The sequence below is a fragment of the Saccopteryx bilineata genome, chromosome 2 (genome assembly GCF_036850765.1).
Source record: "Saccopteryx bilineata isolate mSacBil1 chromosome 2, mSacBil1_pri_phased_curated, whole genome shotgun sequence".
NCBI classification, from domain to species: domain Eukaryota; kingdom Metazoa; phylum Chordata; class Mammalia; order Chiroptera; family Emballonuridae; genus Saccopteryx; species Saccopteryx bilineata.
The window spans coordinates 108,083,040-108,105,332 of record NC_089491.1 but is presented as its reverse complement, the minus strand read 5'-3'; the positions used below and the strand labels follow the sequence as shown (position 1 = coordinate 108,105,332).

At 36.5% G+C, this 22,293-nt stretch overlaps 1 protein-coding gene across 1 annotated transcript in view; it reads left to right on the top strand.

Moving 5' to 3' along the window:
* The window catches only part of OTOGL (otogelin like), a 160,313-nt gene that overhangs the window by 48,404 nt on the left and 89,616 nt on the right, over positions 1 to 22,293 (top strand). Inside the window, exons 15-24 of the mRNA XM_066257586.1 lie at positions 265 to 311; positions 712 to 857; positions 1,951 to 2,074; positions 4,046 to 4,223; positions 7,773 to 7,897; positions 10,576 to 10,785; positions 13,511 to 13,676; positions 14,770 to 14,844; positions 17,297 to 17,349; positions 19,194 to 19,356. Coding sequence (XP_066113683.1) covers positions 265 to 311; positions 712 to 857; positions 1,951 to 2,074; positions 4,046 to 4,223; positions 7,773 to 7,897; positions 10,576 to 10,785; positions 13,511 to 13,676; positions 14,770 to 14,844; positions 17,297 to 17,349; positions 19,194 to 19,356 — 1,287 coding nt within the window. The remainder of the gene's footprint in view (positions 1 to 264; positions 312 to 711; positions 858 to 1,950; positions 2,075 to 4,045; positions 4,224 to 7,772; positions 7,898 to 10,575; positions 10,786 to 13,510; positions 13,677 to 14,769; positions 14,845 to 17,296; positions 17,350 to 19,193; positions 19,357 to 22,293) is intronic.

The window sequence follows — 22,293 nt, the reverse complement described above, 5'->3', positions numbered from 1 at the left end:
TTTAGTAATTTTAACTATGATACATAATAAATAATAATTTAGGTGTTGCCAGCATAAATTTATCAGTTAATTAACTTGTATGGAGATGTTTTTCTAGTCAGATTATTCCCTGAATCAGGTAGCCAAAATTTTGTAAAAATCATCAACTTTCTGATTTTATTATAATATAAAACATGATATATTTTGGTACACTAACCAGTACATTGATGCAAACAATACAGTTGCTCTATTCTAATAGATTAATACTTGTATCATTTTATTTAGTGTATGTATTGGTGGATTTTGGAACTGCACTGAGCATGACTGTCCAGGTAATCTTTTAAAATGTTTTTAAAGAAAATGTCTCATTTTTTTTTAAGTGAGGAGGATCATAGCACTAATTTTTTATGAGGTCATCTCATATATAACAGAAGAGATGTAATGATGTACAAATTCAGATAGTCAAAGGATAAATGAAAAATTGAATGATAGCTTTGAGTAGGCAATTTTGGTAAAAATTTATTAAAATAGTGAAAATATGACAAAATCTAAAATATATGTGAAAGAACTATCAGTTAGCAAACTTTAAATTGAATAACATAATTTAATAAGATTGTCAAACTAATAAATTTTAAATTTTAACTATTATTTTTTACCTTGAAGTTGACCTTCTTTTTAAGAGTAATTTCTTTTTCTCCTTCTCTTTCTCCTCCAAATATATATATTTGGTAGTTCAATGCTCTGTTGTAGGTGATTCTCATTTTACAACTTTTGATGGTCGACATTATTCTTTTATTGGAATGTGCCAGTATGTCCTTGTGAAAGGAACTGGGAAAGATAAATTCACACTTACTTTGCAGAAAGCTCACTGTGAGCAGGTAAGCCTATCTCAGAATGACCACAGAAATGCTCATTTTTGAATCCAGCCTTATCGCTAGGTTAAGAATGATAACATGAACGGGGATAGTAATTTTCTTCATAAATAAGACACCATTTATTGTTAAGATGCAACATTGTCCTATGTACTACAAAGAAAGAAAAAGTGTTGATAATTAATCTGTTATGTTGTTGATTATATGATGCATCCTGATTTCAGAGATATTAAAATATGAGAACAAATGTGTCCTAGATTAAATAATGTATATTCAATTGCATTTTCTTTCTTTGAAAAATAATATTCATATGTGTAGTTTTTTTGAGCATTTAATGCATAATAACACAATGGACCTAAGTATTTGATTACTTCAGAGCCACTATTTTAAAGAGATGATTTTGACAGGATTGGACAGGTTTTATATTATCTTAAATAAATATAATAAACTTCTTGGCATACTGAAACATATATTTTAGGTCTTTTCTTTAAATAAACACATCAAGAATTTGTAAATAACAACACCTGGATCTTTCATTTCCCTGAATCAGGTAGCCAAAATTTTTTAGAAATCATCAATTTTCTGATTTTATTATAATATAACATAGTTATTTCCATAAAAAATTCTCAGCTACTTTATTTGCTTTTTTTTCAGTTTGATTTTTTTCTTTGTAATATATCAGTCTGAATAAGCTTTCTCCATAGAATAATAATTTTTTTCTTCTTTGATATTTTAATCAATAAAAAATGAATTTAGAGAGGTATTTTAACAATGGCTATGAAAAACGTAATTATTGCTACTTCACTGAAAACATTATTTAATGTTTTATGTAAAATATATGTATACATGGTATATTTAATACACGATGTAAAGACATTTTATTAGTAACTACATAAGATGGATTATGTAATAATTATTATATTACTTATCTCAAGCCTTCTACACACTAGATATTCTTGGTTATGTAGACTGTTTCTCCTTTCTTCTCTCCTTTCACTCCTTCACCTGCTCCTGTTTTTCTCTCCCACTGTCCATGTCTCTTTCTATTTTTTTTTTTAATCTCTCTCAACTCTTTAACTGATGATTTTATTTTATGCAGAATCTTGGCTTGGTCTGCCTTCAGTCTATAACTCTAATCCTGGATGATGATTTTAACAAACAAGTGACCCTTAATAGGGGGGGACAAATCCTTACCAGTCCTAACCAAGGCTTCAGTCTGAATGGTAAGAAGCAATGCTAATGGTGTGTTTTCTTTACATTATGGCAATAACAGCAGCATCAGCAACAGCAAAACAATCTAAATAGAGACTTTTCCCATTCACTGCCTAGCCTAACATCTGAGTGTCTCTATGTTGCCACATCCTCAACTAGACATAATAGAGACAACATGTTTATGGAACCCAGTGTTTACCTCAAGAGGCCTAGAGTTTGGAAGGGGAAAGATAGAGACAAACAACCATTTACATAAAATATAATAAACTCAAAGATATGCATATGACTTTGGGGGTCTAAAGGTGTGCAGCTCTCCCCGTCTTGGGGAGGGATATGCAGGTATGGTCAGGAAAGTTTTCTGAAGGAAGTGATGCATTGTTGAGCATTTAAAACTGAGGATTGCTGGGATAGTTTGGCTTTGCTAAAGCATGAAGAGGATAAATAGAGAATGTCCAGAGATGAAAATAGGGAAATAGGTGGGGGTGAGACTGAGGAAGGCCTTACACACACGGGACAGGCTCTGTTCATATCTGTGTTCCAGCATTGTTTAGTAATACTGTCTGTTACTCCCAGATATGTCCCAATTTGTGTTAGAAATTATATGGCCACAGTACTAATTGTCATGCTAAGGAAGTTGACCTAGATATGAAATTGAATATAAAATGATCATTATTTGTGTACAAAAATGACAATCTTAGGTTGTTCAACCAAGTAGTTTTTATGAGAAGACTGATCTAGTTTTTGGGGGTGTGAAGGGTACAATCCTATAAGAAGAGTGTATAAGTAGTTTCGAGAGATGCTAGACATTCCTAACTAACATGGAGAATGGATAGGTTGTTATTAAAGTAGGGCATGCAAGGAATGAAAAGGAACTGATCTCAGGCCATGATAAGAGATGGAAATAAGAGACAGATTAAGAAATTATTTGGCTTGATCAGGTGGTGGCACAGTGGATAGAACATTGGCCTGGGACATGGAGAACCCAGGTTTAAAACTCCAAGGTTGGTGGCTTGAGGGTAAGCCCATTAGCTTGAGTACGGGGTCACTGGCTTGAGTGTGGGATCATAGACATGACTCCATGGTTACTGGTTTGAGCCCAAAGGTCACTGGCTTAAAGCTCAATGTTGCTGGCTTGAGCCCAAGGTCGGTGGCTTGAGCAAGGGGTCACTGGCTCTGCTGGAGCCTCAGGTCAAGGCACATATGAGAAAGCAATGAATGAACAACTAAAGTGCTGCAACAAAGAATTGATGTTTCTCTTCTCTCTCCCTTCCTGTCTATCTGTCCATCCCTATCTGTCTCTCTCTCTGTCTCTCACTAAAAAAAAAATGGTCTGCTCTACATGATGAATTGGATTGGGGTTGGTTGGAGAAGGACAACAAGGGGGATGAAGTGATCAAAGAGTGATTCTTGGATTTCTGGGTTTAGTGACCAGAAATTCTGATAGGGATACAGAAGCAACTCTCCTGGTTACAAAAGTCATCAGTTCAATCTTGAACACGAGTTTTTTGTTTTATATCACGTGCTTCTCAAGTGCTGTGCTCCTCCTGTTGCTGACAAGCTCAAGGGAACAGAGAATTTTTGAGGAAAGTGCCATTTCCTTATTGAATCATGATGAATTTTAGGAAAAACTCACACCCACACTCACACATGTACGTACATTGAAGATGAGAGATCAGATTTCAAATGTCTAAGGACTATTCACCCGGCCATGAGATGATTGCCCACTGAAACTACATGTGGACCTAACAATCTATTAAAAATATCTGCTGAAGATCCAGAAAAGAGGGCCAGAAGGGAAATGGGAGAAAAGGAAGCAGGCGCAAGGTGACAAAAACTGGCTCTGGGGCGCAGAGGCAGGAACTGGGAACCTGGTTCCCCCATATCCAGGACCCTTAGAAGATGAGCCCCGGTGATATATGCTAGCATTTGGGAACACTGTCTATGAATTTCAAAGCTGATGTCTGTATGTTCTTTTCTTGTAGGGATTGTTCAAATTCAAACTCTGTCATCCTTATTTATACTTCTAAAAACTACATTTGGTTTAAAGATTCTGTTTGCCATAGATGGAGAAAGAATTTATATTCAGCTCACCAGTACATGGAAAAGAAGAACACTGGGTCTGTGTGGCACTTTTAATGGGAATATAAGGGATGATTTTCTGTAAGTATGATTTCTGTATAGCTAACATGATTTAATGACTAGGAATTTAGAGGGATCTAAATTCTTTCATTAAAAATGTTTCCTTAACTAATAGCTTAGTCATCACTGTTCTGAGAGCTTCACATGGATCATCATATTTAAATTTTGCAGCAATCCACAGATTAGCATCTCTCTTTCATAGATATGAAAACCAACTCAGCCCAAAAAGTGGTAAATAAATAGCTCAGTGTCACTTAGCTCAAGTAGAGTGGAGTTGGTCTATGAATTTAGACAGTGTGACTCAGAACCTATGGGTTAAGCTACAGAATAACTATCTGTTATACTCTCTCCTGACACCCATCAAACTTAACAGTATTGTTTAAAATTTTTAATATCATTTGGTATCAACAATAGTAAATTATACTTAAAAATATCATTTAGTATTAATGATACCTCAAAAGCAACATTTTAGCATCTAAGTTAATTAGATTTTGTGATAGTTGGTGTTTAATTAGAAGAAAAGCAATAAAATACATTTATACCCCTCCTATTTACAAACACATTCACCTACATGTGAAGAGATACAGTGTATAATTTAATGTAAATTCTTTGAGCATTTGTGCTAAGCATGGTGGGGCAATTAAGTAGTATGATATGGTTACTATCCTCAAGTAGCCTGTATTGCAGATTGGGAAGGGATAACAACCTTTAAGAAATAGTTCTGGGCAAGATGTTAATCAATAATACACACATAAATATTAAGGTAATTTCCAAAAGTTAAGTGTTGAGTTGTCCCATCAGAGGTAGAAGCACAGCCAGAATTCTGAGTAGGTTAGTGTCGGCTGGGTATCCAGGGAATGGTTTATGGAGAAGCCATTTTTAAAAACCACTCCTGTGTATTTCTCCTGTTTTGGTTTTCTCTGCTTTCTAATCTTTCTCATGAACTCTTTTTTTGTTTCAAAAAGCAAGTTCATATCACAGCAAAGTTAATTTTGACTCCATTACAGTGAGAATCTCATTTATCTGTCTGGTTTTCACTTAAACCTGTGAGGGCTTTGAGAATAAGAATAGCATCCTTGATCCTTGCATTCTTAGGAATGTGTACAGAACATTATGTGCAGTAGCTAGTTAAACTGAACAAAAGTAGTACTTTTAATGGGGCACCAAGAAGAGAGTTAGAATGGGCAAAGAGAACTGGCATTTAAAAATTTTAACTTCAAAATTTCTATCTTGTCTTCTGTGCAATTAAGTTGTTTTTAGGTTATTTAGATGTTGTTGTTCTTTTTGTTTCATTTATTTGTAGGTCAGAATATAGAAAAACTAAGATTTACATATATCTTCTGTTTTGCAAATGATACTTTAAGTGGCTTGGCCAAGATGTGCAGAAAAGATGTTAAAGGCTTTTTTCTCTTCCTTGTTTATCAGAATGGGTTAGCAGTCAATGTTTAACAGATGGCAGATCTGCTCCCTCCTCCTAAGGCACCAGTGTCCTCCATGTATAAACATTCAGGCATGATAACAGTGCAGGATAATATTTCAGAGTTCGAGATAACTTTCTAACATTGTTTGGCTTTCCAGAATAAGCAGTTAAAATTCTTTACTGCACAAATGTTAATGAGAACATGCAAACATAATGGAACAAACAATTTTAATTACTTGAAAATTTATTTTGCATGCCTTGTTATAGTAAGTTATGGTGAGCTGAAAGAATATTTTATAAAATGAAATGCAGTAAGTAAATGGGTCAACATTTTAACTCCTATTTTTTTTTTTTTGTATTTATTGTATTAAGTGAACTAAATGAGATAAGAGAGCTAAGCTCTGAGTCAGTTCCTCCTGGGAACCCTGACTCCACCCATTACCTTGACCTATTTTATTGTCTTTTGTAGGAATGAAGAGGAAAGGATGGGAAAGAAGGGAAAGAGCTAGTGCAAGTCATACAATTTCTTTGAGTTCTAATGTTCTCATTTGAACAAAATAAGATTTTAGATTAGGATTTTTGTTCAAGTGCTTTATAATTTTAGAATGGTTCAATTCGTAAGAACAGGAAAAGGAAAGGGAACAGGGTGGGAACAAGGATGGGAATTGTAGAATGACTTGTACGGCTCCCTTTGTTCTCTCATCTCAGTCATTGTGATGAGATGCTCCATATAGTTAATGAGGTCTGAGCTTAATGCTAACCAAAGCAGTTAATTTATTAGGGCACCACAGAGAGCCAATTTAGCCGTATTGGAGCAATGAATGCTCTTAGAGCTTGCCTTAGTCAAGTTTTGCTTAGTCAAAGTTTCCTACAGAAGACTTAGTTCAACCTGATTCTCTAAATAGTTTTGACAGTGTCTGGCTCAGTATTCAACAGAAATTCTCACTTACTAAATCTTGGCTGATGAGTTAATAAATCGCGATGGCTGATAGAGGGGGCATTTTAGTGTTTGGCTGTTAAACAATGTTGTGATTTATAAGCCTGGCTTCAGAGGGTAGATATTTCTTTTCCATTTTGGCTTGCTGAGGGAGTTGAAGAAATGAGCAAACTTGGATGAAGGGTGCTTTTTATACCATTTTCCTTCAATCTTCATTTGGTTTGTTTTTGCATCTTTATGATGGAACCTCAATATTTTAGGCCTAATAATGAAAATTGAAATATTGAACTAGAATTACAAACTATTTATTCTTTAAGACATTTGTCTTTACCCTGAAAAGAATCATGTGAGCTACCTACCTCTTTCTCTTCCCATGCGTTCTAAACCATACACACATTAATATTTTGGTTGTGTGATATTTTGTTAAATCAGTGCAAGTTGAATTTAAATTTTGGCTATGATACTTATCAGTTAAGTGAACATTAATAGTTACCTGAGTTTCTTCTTTGCTTTCTTTCTAAAGGGGATAATGATTTTATTTTTCATGAGGCTGAGATGATTATTAAATAAAACCATATGAGTCCACAATTTGATACTTTATAAGATCTTAATAATAAGAAATTAATACCATGTATATTTAAAAAATAATAGAACATTTAAAGTTCTAAAGTGTTTTTTGTAAAATTAAAAATAGCATTCTTTTTTATTTTAAATTTTTTTTATTAATTTTACTTTATTATATTAACATGGATTGAAATGTCCCACTCAATATAGTTCCCTCACCCCCATCCCTGTGTCCCTCATTATACCCATTTTCCCCACCTCCACCTAATTCACTCCCCACCCCGTTTCTTCTGGGATTAGCTGTCCTGTTATCTATATCTATGTGTTATGTATATATAATTTCACTAATCCCTTCCCTCTGACAGCTGTCCCTCTGTCCCCTGTGACTCCGCCTCTGCCTCTATTCCATTCCTCAGTTCATTTTGTTTATTAGAGTCCATATGTTTATTAGAGATCATATGATATTTGTCTTTCTCTGCCTGGCTTATTTCACTTAGCATAATAATCTCCAGGTCCATCCATGCCATCGCAAAAGGTAAGATTTCCTTCTTCACTGCCATGTAGTATTTCATCTTTTCTCAATATTTATAGATATGACCAAAACAAATGAATGAGAGAGACTAAGATGAATGTTATCTTTGCTTTCCAGTTCTCCATCAGGCATGATAGAGGGTACACCACAACTTCATGCAAATGCATGGAGAGTTTCCACCACTTGCTTTGCACCTGTTCATGTTCCTATAGTGGACCCCTGTAACATCAATCAACAAAACAGTAAGTCTTTCTTTCTACTTGTAAACTTAGGGGAAAGTTTTAGGTATTAATGTAATCTTGTAAAATTTAACAGTGATTTTAAATTGTGACTTTCTTCATGAGAATAATATCAACGGCATTCCTTATGTATTTTTGTTTAATATTATGCCTTTACATATGCCTCTTTATATAATGTAGATTACTTTTAAAAAGAACTCTAGAAAATGGCTATTTTATTTACTACTCTGCATTTATAAATTTACTTGTTTTAGGTATTTAGAAATTCCCCAATTCTTACGAAATATGAGCTAGCGATTCAGAGAGTTGACATTATTTAAATGCTTAAGAAAAATCTCTGAAAAATCTCTCATAATGGTGGTATAGTCTTGGGATGTTTGACATCAGTTCCATAGTATGACAGCTCATGCAGATTCTCCTTTTTATTACTATCCTGTTATGAGTTCCTACTCACAGAATATATTTTGGTTTCATAAATAGGAAACCAGTGATCCATGGAAGCTTTGTGCTGTCCAGCATGCAACAATTTGAGATGGTCATGCTCCTGGGTTGCAATTTATGACAATGCAGCTCACACGCCAAGAATTTTTGGTTGTATCTTTTAGTAAAGCAACAGCATACCATGTCGATGGCTATTTCACTGTTCAATAAAAGAAGATTATATTATTATTATTTTTAAATTACTTAGTGAAAAAAATGTGCATGCTTAAATAGATTTTAAAAAAAGTTAGTGCATTTCTTTAATTATTTTGGCTGGTTTACTGTTTTTGTGTAGTGTTAAAATATTCATTATTAATATTGGTTGAGTACCCATGAGAAGCAGTATAATTTTTGGTTTTTGTAGTGGTTGTTTGGTAAGATTCTGTTGATTGTCATATGCACTGGAAAAAACTTAAGTTAATACTTCTTTTTAGTGCTTTCTTTTTATCTACACCAACCTCTAAACTTGAAGATGACTGTTAATCTCTTCGGACACTTTTTATACCTATAGTAATGGGACTACACTAAAGTCTTTTGGCCTCTCTGGTTGAATACTTTTATCTTACTCTCATTTGACAACACTGTCTCTCATTTTGTGCTTAACTGTATTAATAATTCTACTCCTCCTTCAATTAGTTTTGTGCAGTTTGTTTCTAATTTTCTCAGTTCCCTTCTTCATATTGCAGTAACTTATTTTTAAGTGTTTAGTAATATGTAAAAGTTGGAGTAGAGTACTATAGATAAATTCAGTTTTCCTTTTCTTAATTACCTCCATTAGTACATACCATTTTGTTTTATATATAAATACTTTTCTCACTGTTATGTCTGTATCTCATGTCTTCTCCAATACATATTTTAGATGTTTTCTTTCTTCACCTTTGCCATGGACTATTAAAAAGAAATTCAAATAGGTAAATTCAGAAAAATCCCCAAAGGAAGGAAAATAAATAGATAAAAGCCAATAACTCTGATATGGAGTCTCAAGGATATTTTTCAGAAGAATCTTGTTGACTCACCCTTTTACTTAATGTCAGTAGGAATACTTTTTCATCTACAAATGCTCAGAGCACACAGCAAAAGTTCGTTGATGTATTGCTTTGCTTTGAGGCTCCAGGGGATTGGGGTATACATGCCAGCAGCATGCTGTTAGAATCCAAATCATCTGTTTTCACATACGTAGGCATAACAATGCAAAAATATAACACTCAGATAATTACCAGTGTCTCCTTACCAATAATAAATATGTTTAAAATCCTCAGCAAAATAGTTGAGTATAATTCATTAGTTTGAAAACACTCTAATCTCTGGGAGATCCTCTGGACTCTCAAAGACAATGACAGTGCAAAGGTTGGTTAATTTTAGCTATGAGGAAATCAGTGCAACCTAGGTCCACTATATCAAGGAATCACATAGCCTTTTTCAGAAAAGTGGGATCTAGATTGTATGGTCAGATTTGGTTGCTCTCATAAATAATTAGCTCTGATCAGTCTTTCTAGAAGAAAAAAAATCAACAAATTTTAAGAAATAATTGCACAGCCCCTCCTTCCCAAAGGCCTGGTAGTTCTATTTCATGGCCTATAGGATATGTTCCAATCCCAATTTCTATTTATCATTTATTTATTTATGCATTCATAGATTCACTTATCAAATGTTGCATTGCACCTTCTGCAGGCATTACATGCAATTACTTCGTGATATTGTCACATTACCATTCACCTTAGAGACTCCATTGCAATGAGATGATACCCAAACTTTCCTTGATAATTGTGCATTCTAGGAAGTTGCCATCACATCCACAAATGGCACCGTTTTTTTTCATGGTTTGATGTCTGGAGACAAGCCTTCCACTACTTACCAATTCTTTATAGTAGAATTGCAGTAATTTTCTAAGACAATCCTCAGGCAATAAGGTGACTGAAGTAATCAACCCTTCTGTTACTCATGGGATTCAGATAAAACAGTACTTACTTTCCTAAAATATTATTAATATAGATTAAATGCTATCACCAAATATTACCAAAAGTAAAACCAAACCAACCCCCCCCCATTTTAAGCTAAAAATATTGGCTCTTATTAAAAGTAATGTGTAATACAGTATATTTCTAGGAAAACAAAGATGCTTGGCTAGTTCTGGAACTCGATACTTAGGGTTAAGATCAGAACTAGTAAATGAGGTGCTAATGGGGTTCTTTGTCTGTTAGTTGGCTATGCAGCACACTGTGATGTCATCCACCAGGAACTCTTTGCTCCCTGCCACTTCTACATTAGCCCTGGGCTGTACTATCAGCTATGTCGCCACGATGCATGCAAGTGTGGAAGTGTCTGCCTCTGCAATGCCCTCGCCCACTATGCCTACCTCTGTAGCCAGCGTGGTGTTCTCATTGATTTCAGAGCTCACGTTTCATTTTGTGGTGAGTGTGATGTCAGTTGCGCAGATGAGGGCAATCTGATAATACTTTGGAGATTTTTGCATTTGTAATTACTATTTTTATTTTTTTAAGTGGAAAGTCAATATTGCTTAAGTTATTTGAAATATTATAATATTACACAAACATAAAAAAACAAATAAAGTGCTTTGTTTCTTAAAATTGAAGATATGTTGGATAAGATCAAGGTAACTTTTGACTATTTCCTTTATTGTAACTATGGTTTGAAACAGGTAACAGAAATAATGGGAAAAAGTTGAAAAAATTCTTATAAAATGTCATATCAAAATATGGAAAAGCATGAAGTTTTATAGTGACACAATTGATCTGTAGTTGAATAGACAAGTTATGGAATAAGCAAGAATTATCTCAAATTCTTGGGGCTCTGATCCTCATGGTATGGTGTCTGCTGCTGTCATTCATGGTAGATTGTTTTCTTTTCTAGTCATTCTGTAATTTTTTTATGAGCTAATCTTTATTAGGGCTCTACTCCCCTTCCCCCCACCGCCCCATTAGAATCCCTTGTGACTTGGAGTTCAAGAGCATTACTTCCTCCACCTCTACCCCCCACCCCCCACCATGGCTTCACCAAGCTTTTCCCTGTCATGCCAGAAGGCTTATTAGTCAGTATTAATGTTTTGTTACCTGGTTTGTACTTTCTAAGAACAATAATGTAAATATGCACTGAATGCAAATCCATGTAAGAAACCTGTGCAGGATGTACGTCTGGGATTTTGATTTTTCAGCGAGTACTTGATTTCATCACTGACACCCACCCGCTACCCCTTGCAGAATCACACAGACCCTTCTAGCATCTTCCTGTACTAGGAGCAGATTTCTAGTCCAGGAGTTGGCAACCTACATACGTTTGGGCTTCCTATGTTTTTGTAAGTCAAGTTTATCGCCCATTTGTTTCCATATTGCCGAGGGCTGCTTTTGAGCAGACAAGGGCAGAGTTGAGTAGTTTTGACAGAGACTGTGTGTCTTGCAAAGCTCAAAATCTTTTGCCATTTGGCCCTTTACAAAAGGTCTGCTGTAGCCCATCTTTGCAACTGAGGATGGAGCTTTTAGGAGGGTCCAAATAAAAGGTCTCCCAATTCCTTGCCTGATAAAGGGCCAAGTTGCATTTTATATTCCTACATGAGTTCAATTCAATAGCTCGGTCTTCCTCTCTATTCAGATTTCTGGGTGTTTCTCCCTCTTTACCTCTGGCATCGGGCGATGTTACTGCCCCGTTCCATCTTTTTTTATTACAAGATCAATGATATGTTTAACATAATTTCAATTATGTTTTATCTAGCACTTTCTGAGCATTTCTTTTAGATTACTTTACTTTGCCTACTGTAATCAGTTCAGTTTGATCTAGAGAAAAATTGAAGGGTTTAGAAAAATGTATAAGCATGATTTAGAAGTCAAAAAGTAAGAGATATGAATATGTGTTGTAAAGTAATGTTCTGCTGGGTTTACGTAGAGACACCAAGTCTAAATGAATTTTTAAAGAGTTTTATTAAAAGGAGGAGATTTATTAATTTGCCAGCCGCATATGACAAACATGGGGCAAAGCTGACCCAGATCATGCCCTCCAGAATATAGCCCTGAGGCAGGTTATATACCTTTGATCACACACAGGTTAGTGGGTAAAGGAGGAGGAGGGGAAGGTGACAGAATTCATTAGCAAGTTTATAATATTCATCTATAGGATTTATAAAAAAATTTCTATATGTTAAAACATATAAGGTAACACAGTAGCAAAAAATGTTGCTTTTCATATTAAAAGACATTTTCAAATCTTTCAGTGTATCTGCTATTCCTTTGTTTAGAGGTATATACATTAACTATATGCCTTCAGGATGGAACAGGGAGCCTATACGGCACCAGGGATAAGCATCCGTGAATGGACCATTTAAAGAAAGACAGACAGGGCAAGGAAAGGCTTCACTTAATCCCTCTTCCCTTCCCCCGCACCTGGCTAGGTGTTTATTTTCTTCCTTACAGGTGTGGGGGAAGGGAGGGAATTCAAGTTTTCTTTCTACTTCTATTCAAAACCTAGCACAAAATCTTTTTATTTATAATACAGTGCTGTCATCTATCCTGAGTTGGTGCAAATCACACACAAGTATAGAAATCATATTTACAAAATCTCTCTGTATGCTTAGCTCAATTATAAAATGCCCTCTAAGCTTCCTAGTAAAGGGGGTTTTCTACACAGTCTGTCTCTGCATGCCAGAAAAACTCCCTCATTCCTTTCTACAGAAAGGAGAGAGCAAAAAACTTGACTCTTTTTTCTAAACTATTAATGTTAATTTTTCAGTTCTTTGGTACCTTACCACATATGGATCAGTAAAGCTGAGTTCTGTCTTCTCTGTAGAAGACAGAAAGTTTACTGAGATAATGCTTAAGTGAAGCCAGAAAGAAGATGATGTCAGGATAGCCATCTGTAGATTTGAAATGTGAGGACAGGGAGTTGATTTAGACAAATAAAATACCTTAAATGTTTTTTAAAAATGATAGTACAGACTATTTGAGAATGTCTTCTTTAAAAAATATTTTCAAAATCCAAATCTTATTTTTCCTGTGATACTTCTGTGAAAGCAAAGCTTGTAATTAATTAGCTAATATCTGTTAGAGGATTCTGTAATGACCTATAACTCAGCACAAAATGCTTCTGTACCCCATGGCACTCTGTCTCACGCTGCTCCTTCCTCCGCAGGGGTGGTGTGTCAGAAAGGCATGCTGTACCACCACTGCTCCTCCCTGTGTCCTCGGTCTTGCCTTGCCCTCTCCTCCCCTGAGCCCTGCATTGAAGACTGTGCTGAAGGCTGCAACTGTCCTGAAGGCAAATACTATGAAGACACACTTCACTTCTGCGTGCCCATGTAAGTCACAGACATGGGCTGACGGCATCCAGTTTGGATCTCTTCTTTCTCTTCCAGGTTAAATGAGCTTCATGCCTGTTTCTGTTCTTTCCTTTTTAACTCTGACTCAGCATCATGTATTGGAAAAAAATAATTTTCTCCACTATAGAACAGTCGCTTTTCCCACTAAATTAATTGTGCATAGATGAAAAGATCGCTGTGTGAGCCATTTCTTTAATACTTCCTAATGTTTTTACCTTATTTATTTTTAACCCTGTACTTATTGACAAATAGCTACAGAAAGAGCTAAGGAATCTGATGGCTAATTCCGGAGTATACTTCTACTTCTTCTTATCATATCAAAATTAATAACAAGGTTTATGTTTCACTGTCATGGACAAATTTTAGTAGCAGCACTGCAATGTCTGTCAGCATTCGGAAATTTCCCAAAACTTGCATGAGAGAAAGACTTTTGTTTTGTACATCAGGTTAAATGAGGTGTCAGTTATGTTTTTCTGAGTCACATTCAGGGATTAACATAGCATAGTTTGTATGGTGACTAAAACAATACAGATTTTTTTTATTTTAGGAAACAAAATCTGAAGCTATACAGGACTTCACATTCAAATGGTTTCTGCCATTTATATGACAGAACTGCAAGTAGTCTTATAAAATGATGTTATCCTTAGGGTGTGCCTTAAAATGACCAATACAGAGCATGGGAACCACTTGAGTTTTAGTGTTTTTTAAATTTTAATGTATATATCCTATTTTATTAATTTAAAAAAAAATCTAGTGAGAAGAGGGGAGACAGTGAGACAGACTCCCGCATGGGACCAAGTGGGATCTACCCTGCAATCCCCATCTGGGGCCGATGCTTCAGACCACCCTAGCTATCAGTGCCTGGGGCCACGCTCAAACCAATGGAGCCACAGGCTGTGGGAGGGGAGGAGGGAGTGAAGGGGGAGAGGGGAGAAGCAGATGGTCACTTCTCCTGTGCGCCTTGACTGGGGATCAAACCCAGGATTTCTACACGCTGGGCCAATGCTTCATCCACTGAACTACCGACCAGGGCCTATTTTATTAATTTAACTTCTTTTTTTTTTATTTCTAGATTTCACTGCCGGTGTCATTACAGGGGCAGCGTTTATCAACCTGGAGAGCTTATCCCAACAGCCTCAGGCTTATGGTAGATTTTAGTGATGGTGATTGTACTTGATAAATAACATATATGATGTAATTTCTTGAACAAAATTGTAAATTGAAATATGACTACTGTAATAATGCAACTTACTGAGGGGATTTGTTTTGTGGTTTATCTATGGGCTTAAAAAAAAAAAGCAATTCTAAAATGTATTTAACTACCATGTGACATGCCGGAGTCAGTGTACTGCCCTCTTAGGAACATCGATGCTGGTGAGATAACACTTATTACTAGGATAACACTCATTTGGGTTGTAACCTGTCTGTTAGATATCCAGACATGTCCCTGCAGCAGTCCACATTGATCTACATCCAGCTCCTGATATTCCTTTTTTTAGTTCTGCCATAGGTGCCAACAGATAATAATAGACAGTGGATAATAGTAAAACCAATGATAAGAATAATAATATCTCACCATTACGACACATTGTCTGTACTCCTGGCACCATTCTAAGTGTTTTATATCTATTACTAAACCACTCATAACTATAACCCTCAAAGATAAATACTGTTGCTGTATCCCCAGTTTGCAGATTATAAAATGAGGCACAGGCAGTTAAGTAACGGGGGGGACAAAGCCAAGATTCAAGCCTAAGCAACGGGGCTCTGCGGTGATTGTTCCGTTGCCTACCTTGCTCAGCATCTTGTTTTATACGCATAGCAGTAAACTGTTCATTCTCAGTTTATCTTTATTGTGACCTCCATCTCCCTTTCTTCTATCCCTTCAATCAAGATGCAAAGGCAGTCAGCTCTTAGATCTTTCTCTAGCAAGTTGAACTACTAGGCACAGTTTTCCAAGCCAGAAATCTGAAAGTCATTTTTTGACTCCTTCCTCCTGCTCAACTCCCCTAACCAATAAATCCCCAACTATTGTGGATTTTAGTTTCTGCTAAACAGTTGAAATCTCTTCTTTCCTTGGGCTCTGCCTTCACAATTCCTCTTCCTGTCTCTTCCCCTCTCTTTCCCGGACTTCCTATCTCTACCTGGTCTTTTTGCCTCTAGTTTTGTCTCCTTCATTTTGCCATGGTGTTATTGCTCTCTTAAATTGAAGATAATTGAAGTTATTTTTAGTAAATTGGCAAAACAAAACAAAGCAAATGAAGGAATCATTCCTCCTCAATGAGAACAAAAATCCTATTAATGTTAATGACCTCATTTGCCGTTCCTCTGAAAAATGTCCCAGAATGAGTAGGGCATAGAAAAGCTGGCTCTGTACTCAGAGCTGTCTGTGTCAGCTCCTCTCTGCCATTACAGTATGAGTAAATCACACCTGCGAGTGTCATCCTAGTGTTAGATGACATATAAGCATATTTTTCATGTGATGTAGCCCTTATATATTAGTCAGCTTCTTCATCTGGGTTCAAACATAGAACATATGATCTGGTTCAAAGCTGGAGGTAAACTGTTTATGTTGGAGCTTTTGTGAATTGGTGTGTTGTTCCTTATCATAATAGCTCCTTTCTTTTCTTTTTTTTTCTTTTCTTCTTTTCTTCCCCCCCCCCCCTTATTAAGTGAGAGGCAAGGAGGCAGAGACAGACTCCTGCATATGCCCTTACCAGGATCCAACCAGCCAGCCCCCTACCGGGTGATGCTCTGCCCATCTGGGGCCATGTTGCTCAGTCATGCAGCCATCCTCAGCTCCCAGGGCCCATTGGCTTAAACATTCAAGCCATGGCTGTAGAAGGAGAATAGAGAGAGAGAGACAGAGACAGAGACAGAGAAGGGGAGGAGTATAGAAGTAGATGGTTGCTTCTCCTGTGTGCCCTGACTGGGAATCAAACCCGGAACTTCCACACACCAGGCTGATGCTCTGCCAACTGAACCAACTGGGCTAGGCTTCATGATAACTTCTTAAAGGAGTTTCAGGATTAATTTTTGCTTGTATTTGGTTTTTTTCCTATGCCATGACTTTAGAATTTAAGTTGCAAGAAAGACGTGACTTCATTCTATTTTCACTACTGCTGCCAGAAGGGTTTTTCTAGAGTTCAGACCAACCATATCACTTCTCTGGTTAAGGTCAAAGGTGCACCTCCCAGGCAAAGTCTTAGTGTCTGAGTAGCAGCTGGCCTTTGCCTCTTTCCCCTGCCACTTCTTGCATCGCACTTTGTTACCAAGAATTCTGCTCTACGTCAGAGTGGTTTATACTATGTTTCCACTGAGGATTATAGCCTTCCTACTTGAGTAAAGACTATGAATTTCAGTTTTTGCATTCTCATGCCTATCACAGTGCCCCATACATGTGAGTGTTTGATAAAAATGTGTTGAACTGAAATAGCTCTCTTCAAATTGGACCTAAGCCAGTAAGTTATTTGTAGATAAAAATTCTATGGGAAAAAAATAGCATATATATATATATTCAATCAATTTTTACACAGTTTATTGTTTTCAAAAAACAAAAAAATAGATTTGGAATGATAATATTTGTTTATCTTTACCAGCCAATGTTCAAATGGTACTGTGAAGTGTGATGAGCTAGCAACGCCCTCTACTGGTAAGATCTAGACACTTTTTTTTTCCTTAAGGAGAATGTGGCTCTCTTACTGCTCCCACTTTTCTGGCAGAGTATAATCCATCACAGCCCTCGGTGTTAATGTACATGAAAGTAGCCTGGGGAAAGTTTCTCAGCTTGGTGCTCCAGTGCTTCCTAACTTTTTTCACATTGTAAATTATAATATTTGTGTAAGACAGTCAGGGTTGAACATATAAGGCTGCTTAGGGGCAGAGGTGGTCAACCCAAGGATGCTGCCTAGATTTTGCCTATTCCAGAATCAACCCTGGTGCCCCAGACTTTAGGGATATGCATCTTGGCACCTGTCATAACCCACTTGTGCTACAGAAGTTGTGAAACTACTGTAGACTAGCACTTTTCAAATATTAATGCACATACAATTCCCTGGGGATCTTGTTAGGAACTGATTCTGATTCAGCAGATTGGGGTGATGCCTGAGAGTCCACATTTCTGTCAAAGGTCAAGGTTCCAGCACCCCTCACTTTAAAAGAGGCATGTAAATGACCTGCTGTCATCTCTCTTCAGATTGCCATTTTGTACTTGTATATCATTCCTGAAGATCTTATATATTTGGTGATGCTATATTATTTATTTTCACCATACAAAAAGCCTCCAAATTTTAGCCACTGTGGAGAAATTCTAGGCAAATAATAAAAAACACTACTTTTTTTTTTAAGTGAAAGGAGAGGACATAGTGAGACAGACTCTTGCATGCCCCTCAACCAGGATCCACCTGGCAACCCCAGTCTAGGGCTGATGCTCAAATCAACAGAGCTACTTTTAGTGCCTGGGGATGACACTTGGACCAACTGAGCCTCTGTCTGTGAGAGGGAAAGAGGGAGAGAAGGGGGAGAGGGAGGGAGACAGAAGCATATTGTTGCTTCTCTCATGTGCCCTGACTGGGAATCAAATCTGGGACATCCATATGCTGGGCAATGCTCTATCCACTGAATCAGCTAGCCAGGGCCAACAACACTACTTTCATTGATTTTAATAGAAAGAGCATAAGCAGTTAACACTAATTGTGAGCTATTGCTTTGTTATTTATTTGCATGGTCTTATATATATTACTACAAATTAGCTTTGAATTATATATCCTGGATTTACTCTCTAAGGATTCAGTTTATCTAGGGCTTTTTTTAGTGTATGTTCATGGAGCACAAACATATTTGATAGCTTCTTGCCCCATTTGCTTCCAAGGTGGCTCAGACTTAAAGAAGGAGAAATCCAGGTGGCCAGATTTCTTACAGAGGAATCCACAAGATTTGGTCCTTTAGACCCCATATTAGGGATCGTATTTAATTTCTCCAAGCCCAAAATCTTTCGGGAGGAATTTGTAGTTCCTACCCTACGTATAATTATGTTCACTTCTGTGCTTCCACAGTCTAGTGAGGACTGATGTCAATAACGGCGCAGAGGTGAAGCAAGATCTAAAAGTATTGTGTATTTGTTGTAAACACACAGATTTGTAAAGTGTAAACATACTAATTGTTATTCTTCAAAAGTTGAGGATATGTATTTGGATTAATCAAAATATCCTGTTTTTTGACCTTAGAAAATTATATACTAGTTGTTTAGTTATTTCATTATGGAAAGAAAGCTAAACTCAAAATAGGTTTTGGAAATTTAGGTGTGTATAAAGGGAATCTGGCTAGAGAATGTTTTTAAGCTCATCAACCAAACATCGCAGCGTAAGAGAATCACTTAATAACAACTGCTAAAATATTCTAAGGTGACTTATAGTTTGATACAAATGCACTTCAACATGATTGTCTATGGAGTGAATACAAACTTATGGGTATTTTGTCTGTGCCTTGTCCCTAAAGTTCATGCCTGCCCCGAGGGAAAAGTGTATTTTGACTGCAGGCTTCCTGATCCTGAATTACCAGCTGGTGGTGTCAATTGTGAGATTACGTGTGCAAACCTGGCCATGAACTTCACTTGTGCCCCCTCCTCACCCTGCATAAGTGGCTGTGTTTGTGCTCCGGGGTAAGCCTCTTTTTCTTGATAATGCAAAACGTTCAGGATTTAATAAAAACCACAAAAGCACTTAAAACGTTATCTACAGAAGTTGTTATTCTGGTTGACTGGTGGTTAAGCAGTTGGTAACTAGAAGACTATTGTAATCATTGTTTTGTGTTCATGTAACATCTCACATATGTTATCTGTAAGATGTTACATATACATATTAATGTAACATGTAGTTAAATAAAGTCACCCATGTTAGGTGTGCAATATTAAAGTAATACAATATGTGAATATTATTTGGGTAATACAATATTAAAATATTAATGCAGTATTAATATAGTATTAAAGTAAAATAAGATCACTGAAGCAATAAGTAATACAGTGAATTGATGAGAGAATTCATTTTAGGATGAACTTAACATTTATTCCCTGATGCAACTGCAATTTTGGGAAAGTGATACTCAACCACTCTTCATTCCCTACACTTTAGTGCTATCTTCTGTGTATTCTGTTGTGCTATTACTGTTGGCCTTAAATTATACTGATGATGCCAACTTCTTTATCTAATGGAGGATAAAGAAAGTGGTGTGTTGAGGCTGTATGGAGCAGTGGTTAGTGTAAGGTCGGTGGATAATGGGGGATGGTCACGTAGGGAACTCAGACTCGCGAACTTTGGCTAGGACCACCCACAACCAAGTGCGCCAAAGGAGGCTTCACAGGAACTGTTTGGAAAAAAGCAACCATCTACCAGCCAGTGGGATTTCATCGTCATGTTAGCTCGACTTCCCTAGAGGGACCCCTTTAAATATCTCCCATGTGGTTTAATCTGTGCAATTTCCCTGGCCTCCATCTTTCTTTCTTCGGGGCCAGGGAACCTTGCCGGGTGGGATGCGCGCTCTGTACTCAATAAAGCCATTGCTATTCCACACTTGGTGGCTCCAGCCATTCCTTCCTTCTCGGCGGGAAAAAATACCTTACTGTTAGCATGGGCAGTTCTGGCTCAGATACTCCAGAGTTGAAAACCCAGCTCTGGTTATATTAGCTGAGTGATTTTCTGCAAGTTTCCTTAAAGTCTCAGTTAGGCATTATGAGATGCGGGGTGTGTGTGTGTGTGTGTGTACACTAAAAAAAATATGGGTCACTATTTTATGGCAGCATAATCTTCTCTTACCTTTGTAAATTTTCTTTAGTAGCAGGAATTTGTAGTCAGAGCTATTTGCTTTCTGGCAGGCCTGCTTACAATATGGCCTCACTGGCCCTGCCTTTTCTAGTAATGAATAGAGGCTGTGCTCAGAGGGAGGGCCACCTAAGGCAAATAGGTCAGTCATTCTTCCTCGATGAGCATATTAACACAAAAGGGTTCCTGGGCTCAGTTCATACAAAGCATAAGCAAAGAAGAGAGAGGTTTTGTGGGCTGTTTCCCAGGAGAGTCACATTTGTCTCAATGGTCCCCATCTAGAGGAGGTTGAAGAGCAAAGTACTTGGGACTCTACCAATCTCTTTAGAAAGGAAGAACACAGGTGGAGATTAAAAGAACAGCCTATACATGGGAGAATAAAGGCAGGTAGAAATCAGGTCGTAGAGTAGATGAGCAAGGAAGACATTTTAGTAAAAAGAACAAGGAAGATAAAACCTTTATTATGATAAAATAATTGAAACCTACATCATTGCTTATTTATTTGATTTGGTTATGATTATTACAGATGCATGGCTGATTAAAAGTACATACTAATTTTGTTTCATATGCTTGTGGTTGATGCTATTATTTTTTTTAAAATATCTATTTGCTGTCACTTTTTCTCTTTGAGTTCAAAAATGATTTATTTATTTACTAGTCAAGTCTTATCACAAAATCTTATATTTTCTCCCGCTTTCTATTACTGTATTAAATAAATATTATTAGGATTGACTAAGAGGCCTCTGACTGATTTAGAAATAATTTTGTTATTCCAAACTTTTTATTATAAAGTTGTTTATGGTAATACGATTTATATTGTCTTCTGTGTAATTGTGTTGGCTTATTTTAGAACAATAAACTTATAACTTATTTTCATGAAGCTCTTGATAGTGCCAACAATTCATTGATTATAAAAGAACTATATACCTTAGTTTAGAAGTCACTGTGGATTAAAGAAAGACAAAGTAATATAGTAGAGTCATATAAAATTGGGTTCAAATACTGGTCCACTTTCTTATTAACAGAAGTATGTCAGAACTTTTCTTTTTTTAAAAAATGAGTGTAATAATCTACTTCATGCCTGCAGCACGCCAGCCATATGGTAGGTGCTCAGGAAATGTTTTATTACTTACCCTGCTTCCCGAGTCTGCTTAAACAGATAACTTACAAGTAATTTAGAGCTTCCTTCCTCCTTTCAGTTTTGATTAGTTATAAAAAAACTCATTAACCATCAGTATAATCACTTGAAGGTACTACTTTGGCTGGGTATATAGAGATTGTGGTTCATTCAGGCAAAGCATCCCTCATTTAAAGAATGGGACAGCCCATGCTTATGAAGCACTTCATGTGTGGAACACTGTTAAGCTACAAGGATGGTGGACACAAAAGCACATATAGAACAATGGAATCTACCTTATAAGGTTGTCAGTAGAATTAGATGAGTTAGTGATGTGTTTAACATGATTAGAATAGTGAATGAGCCATAATAAACACTGGAAAATATTAGTTATTTTTTAAATCTCTGTTAGACATTTAATGAAGTATTTGCCATTCATTGTGATGAATCCTCTAATAAATGGTTGTATAAAAAGTGTGCTATGTATAAAAAGTGTACAAATTGCTATGTATAAAGTGTGTGGGACATAAAAGATTGCACTGAAACGATCGTGCTAAATTAAATTGAATCTTAAATGATGAGACAAGGTCTTTAAGGCAAAGCAGGGGAGGGGAAGTGTTTCTAGGCACAGGAGAAATGCACTGTCCAGGGAAAGTGGCTAAAA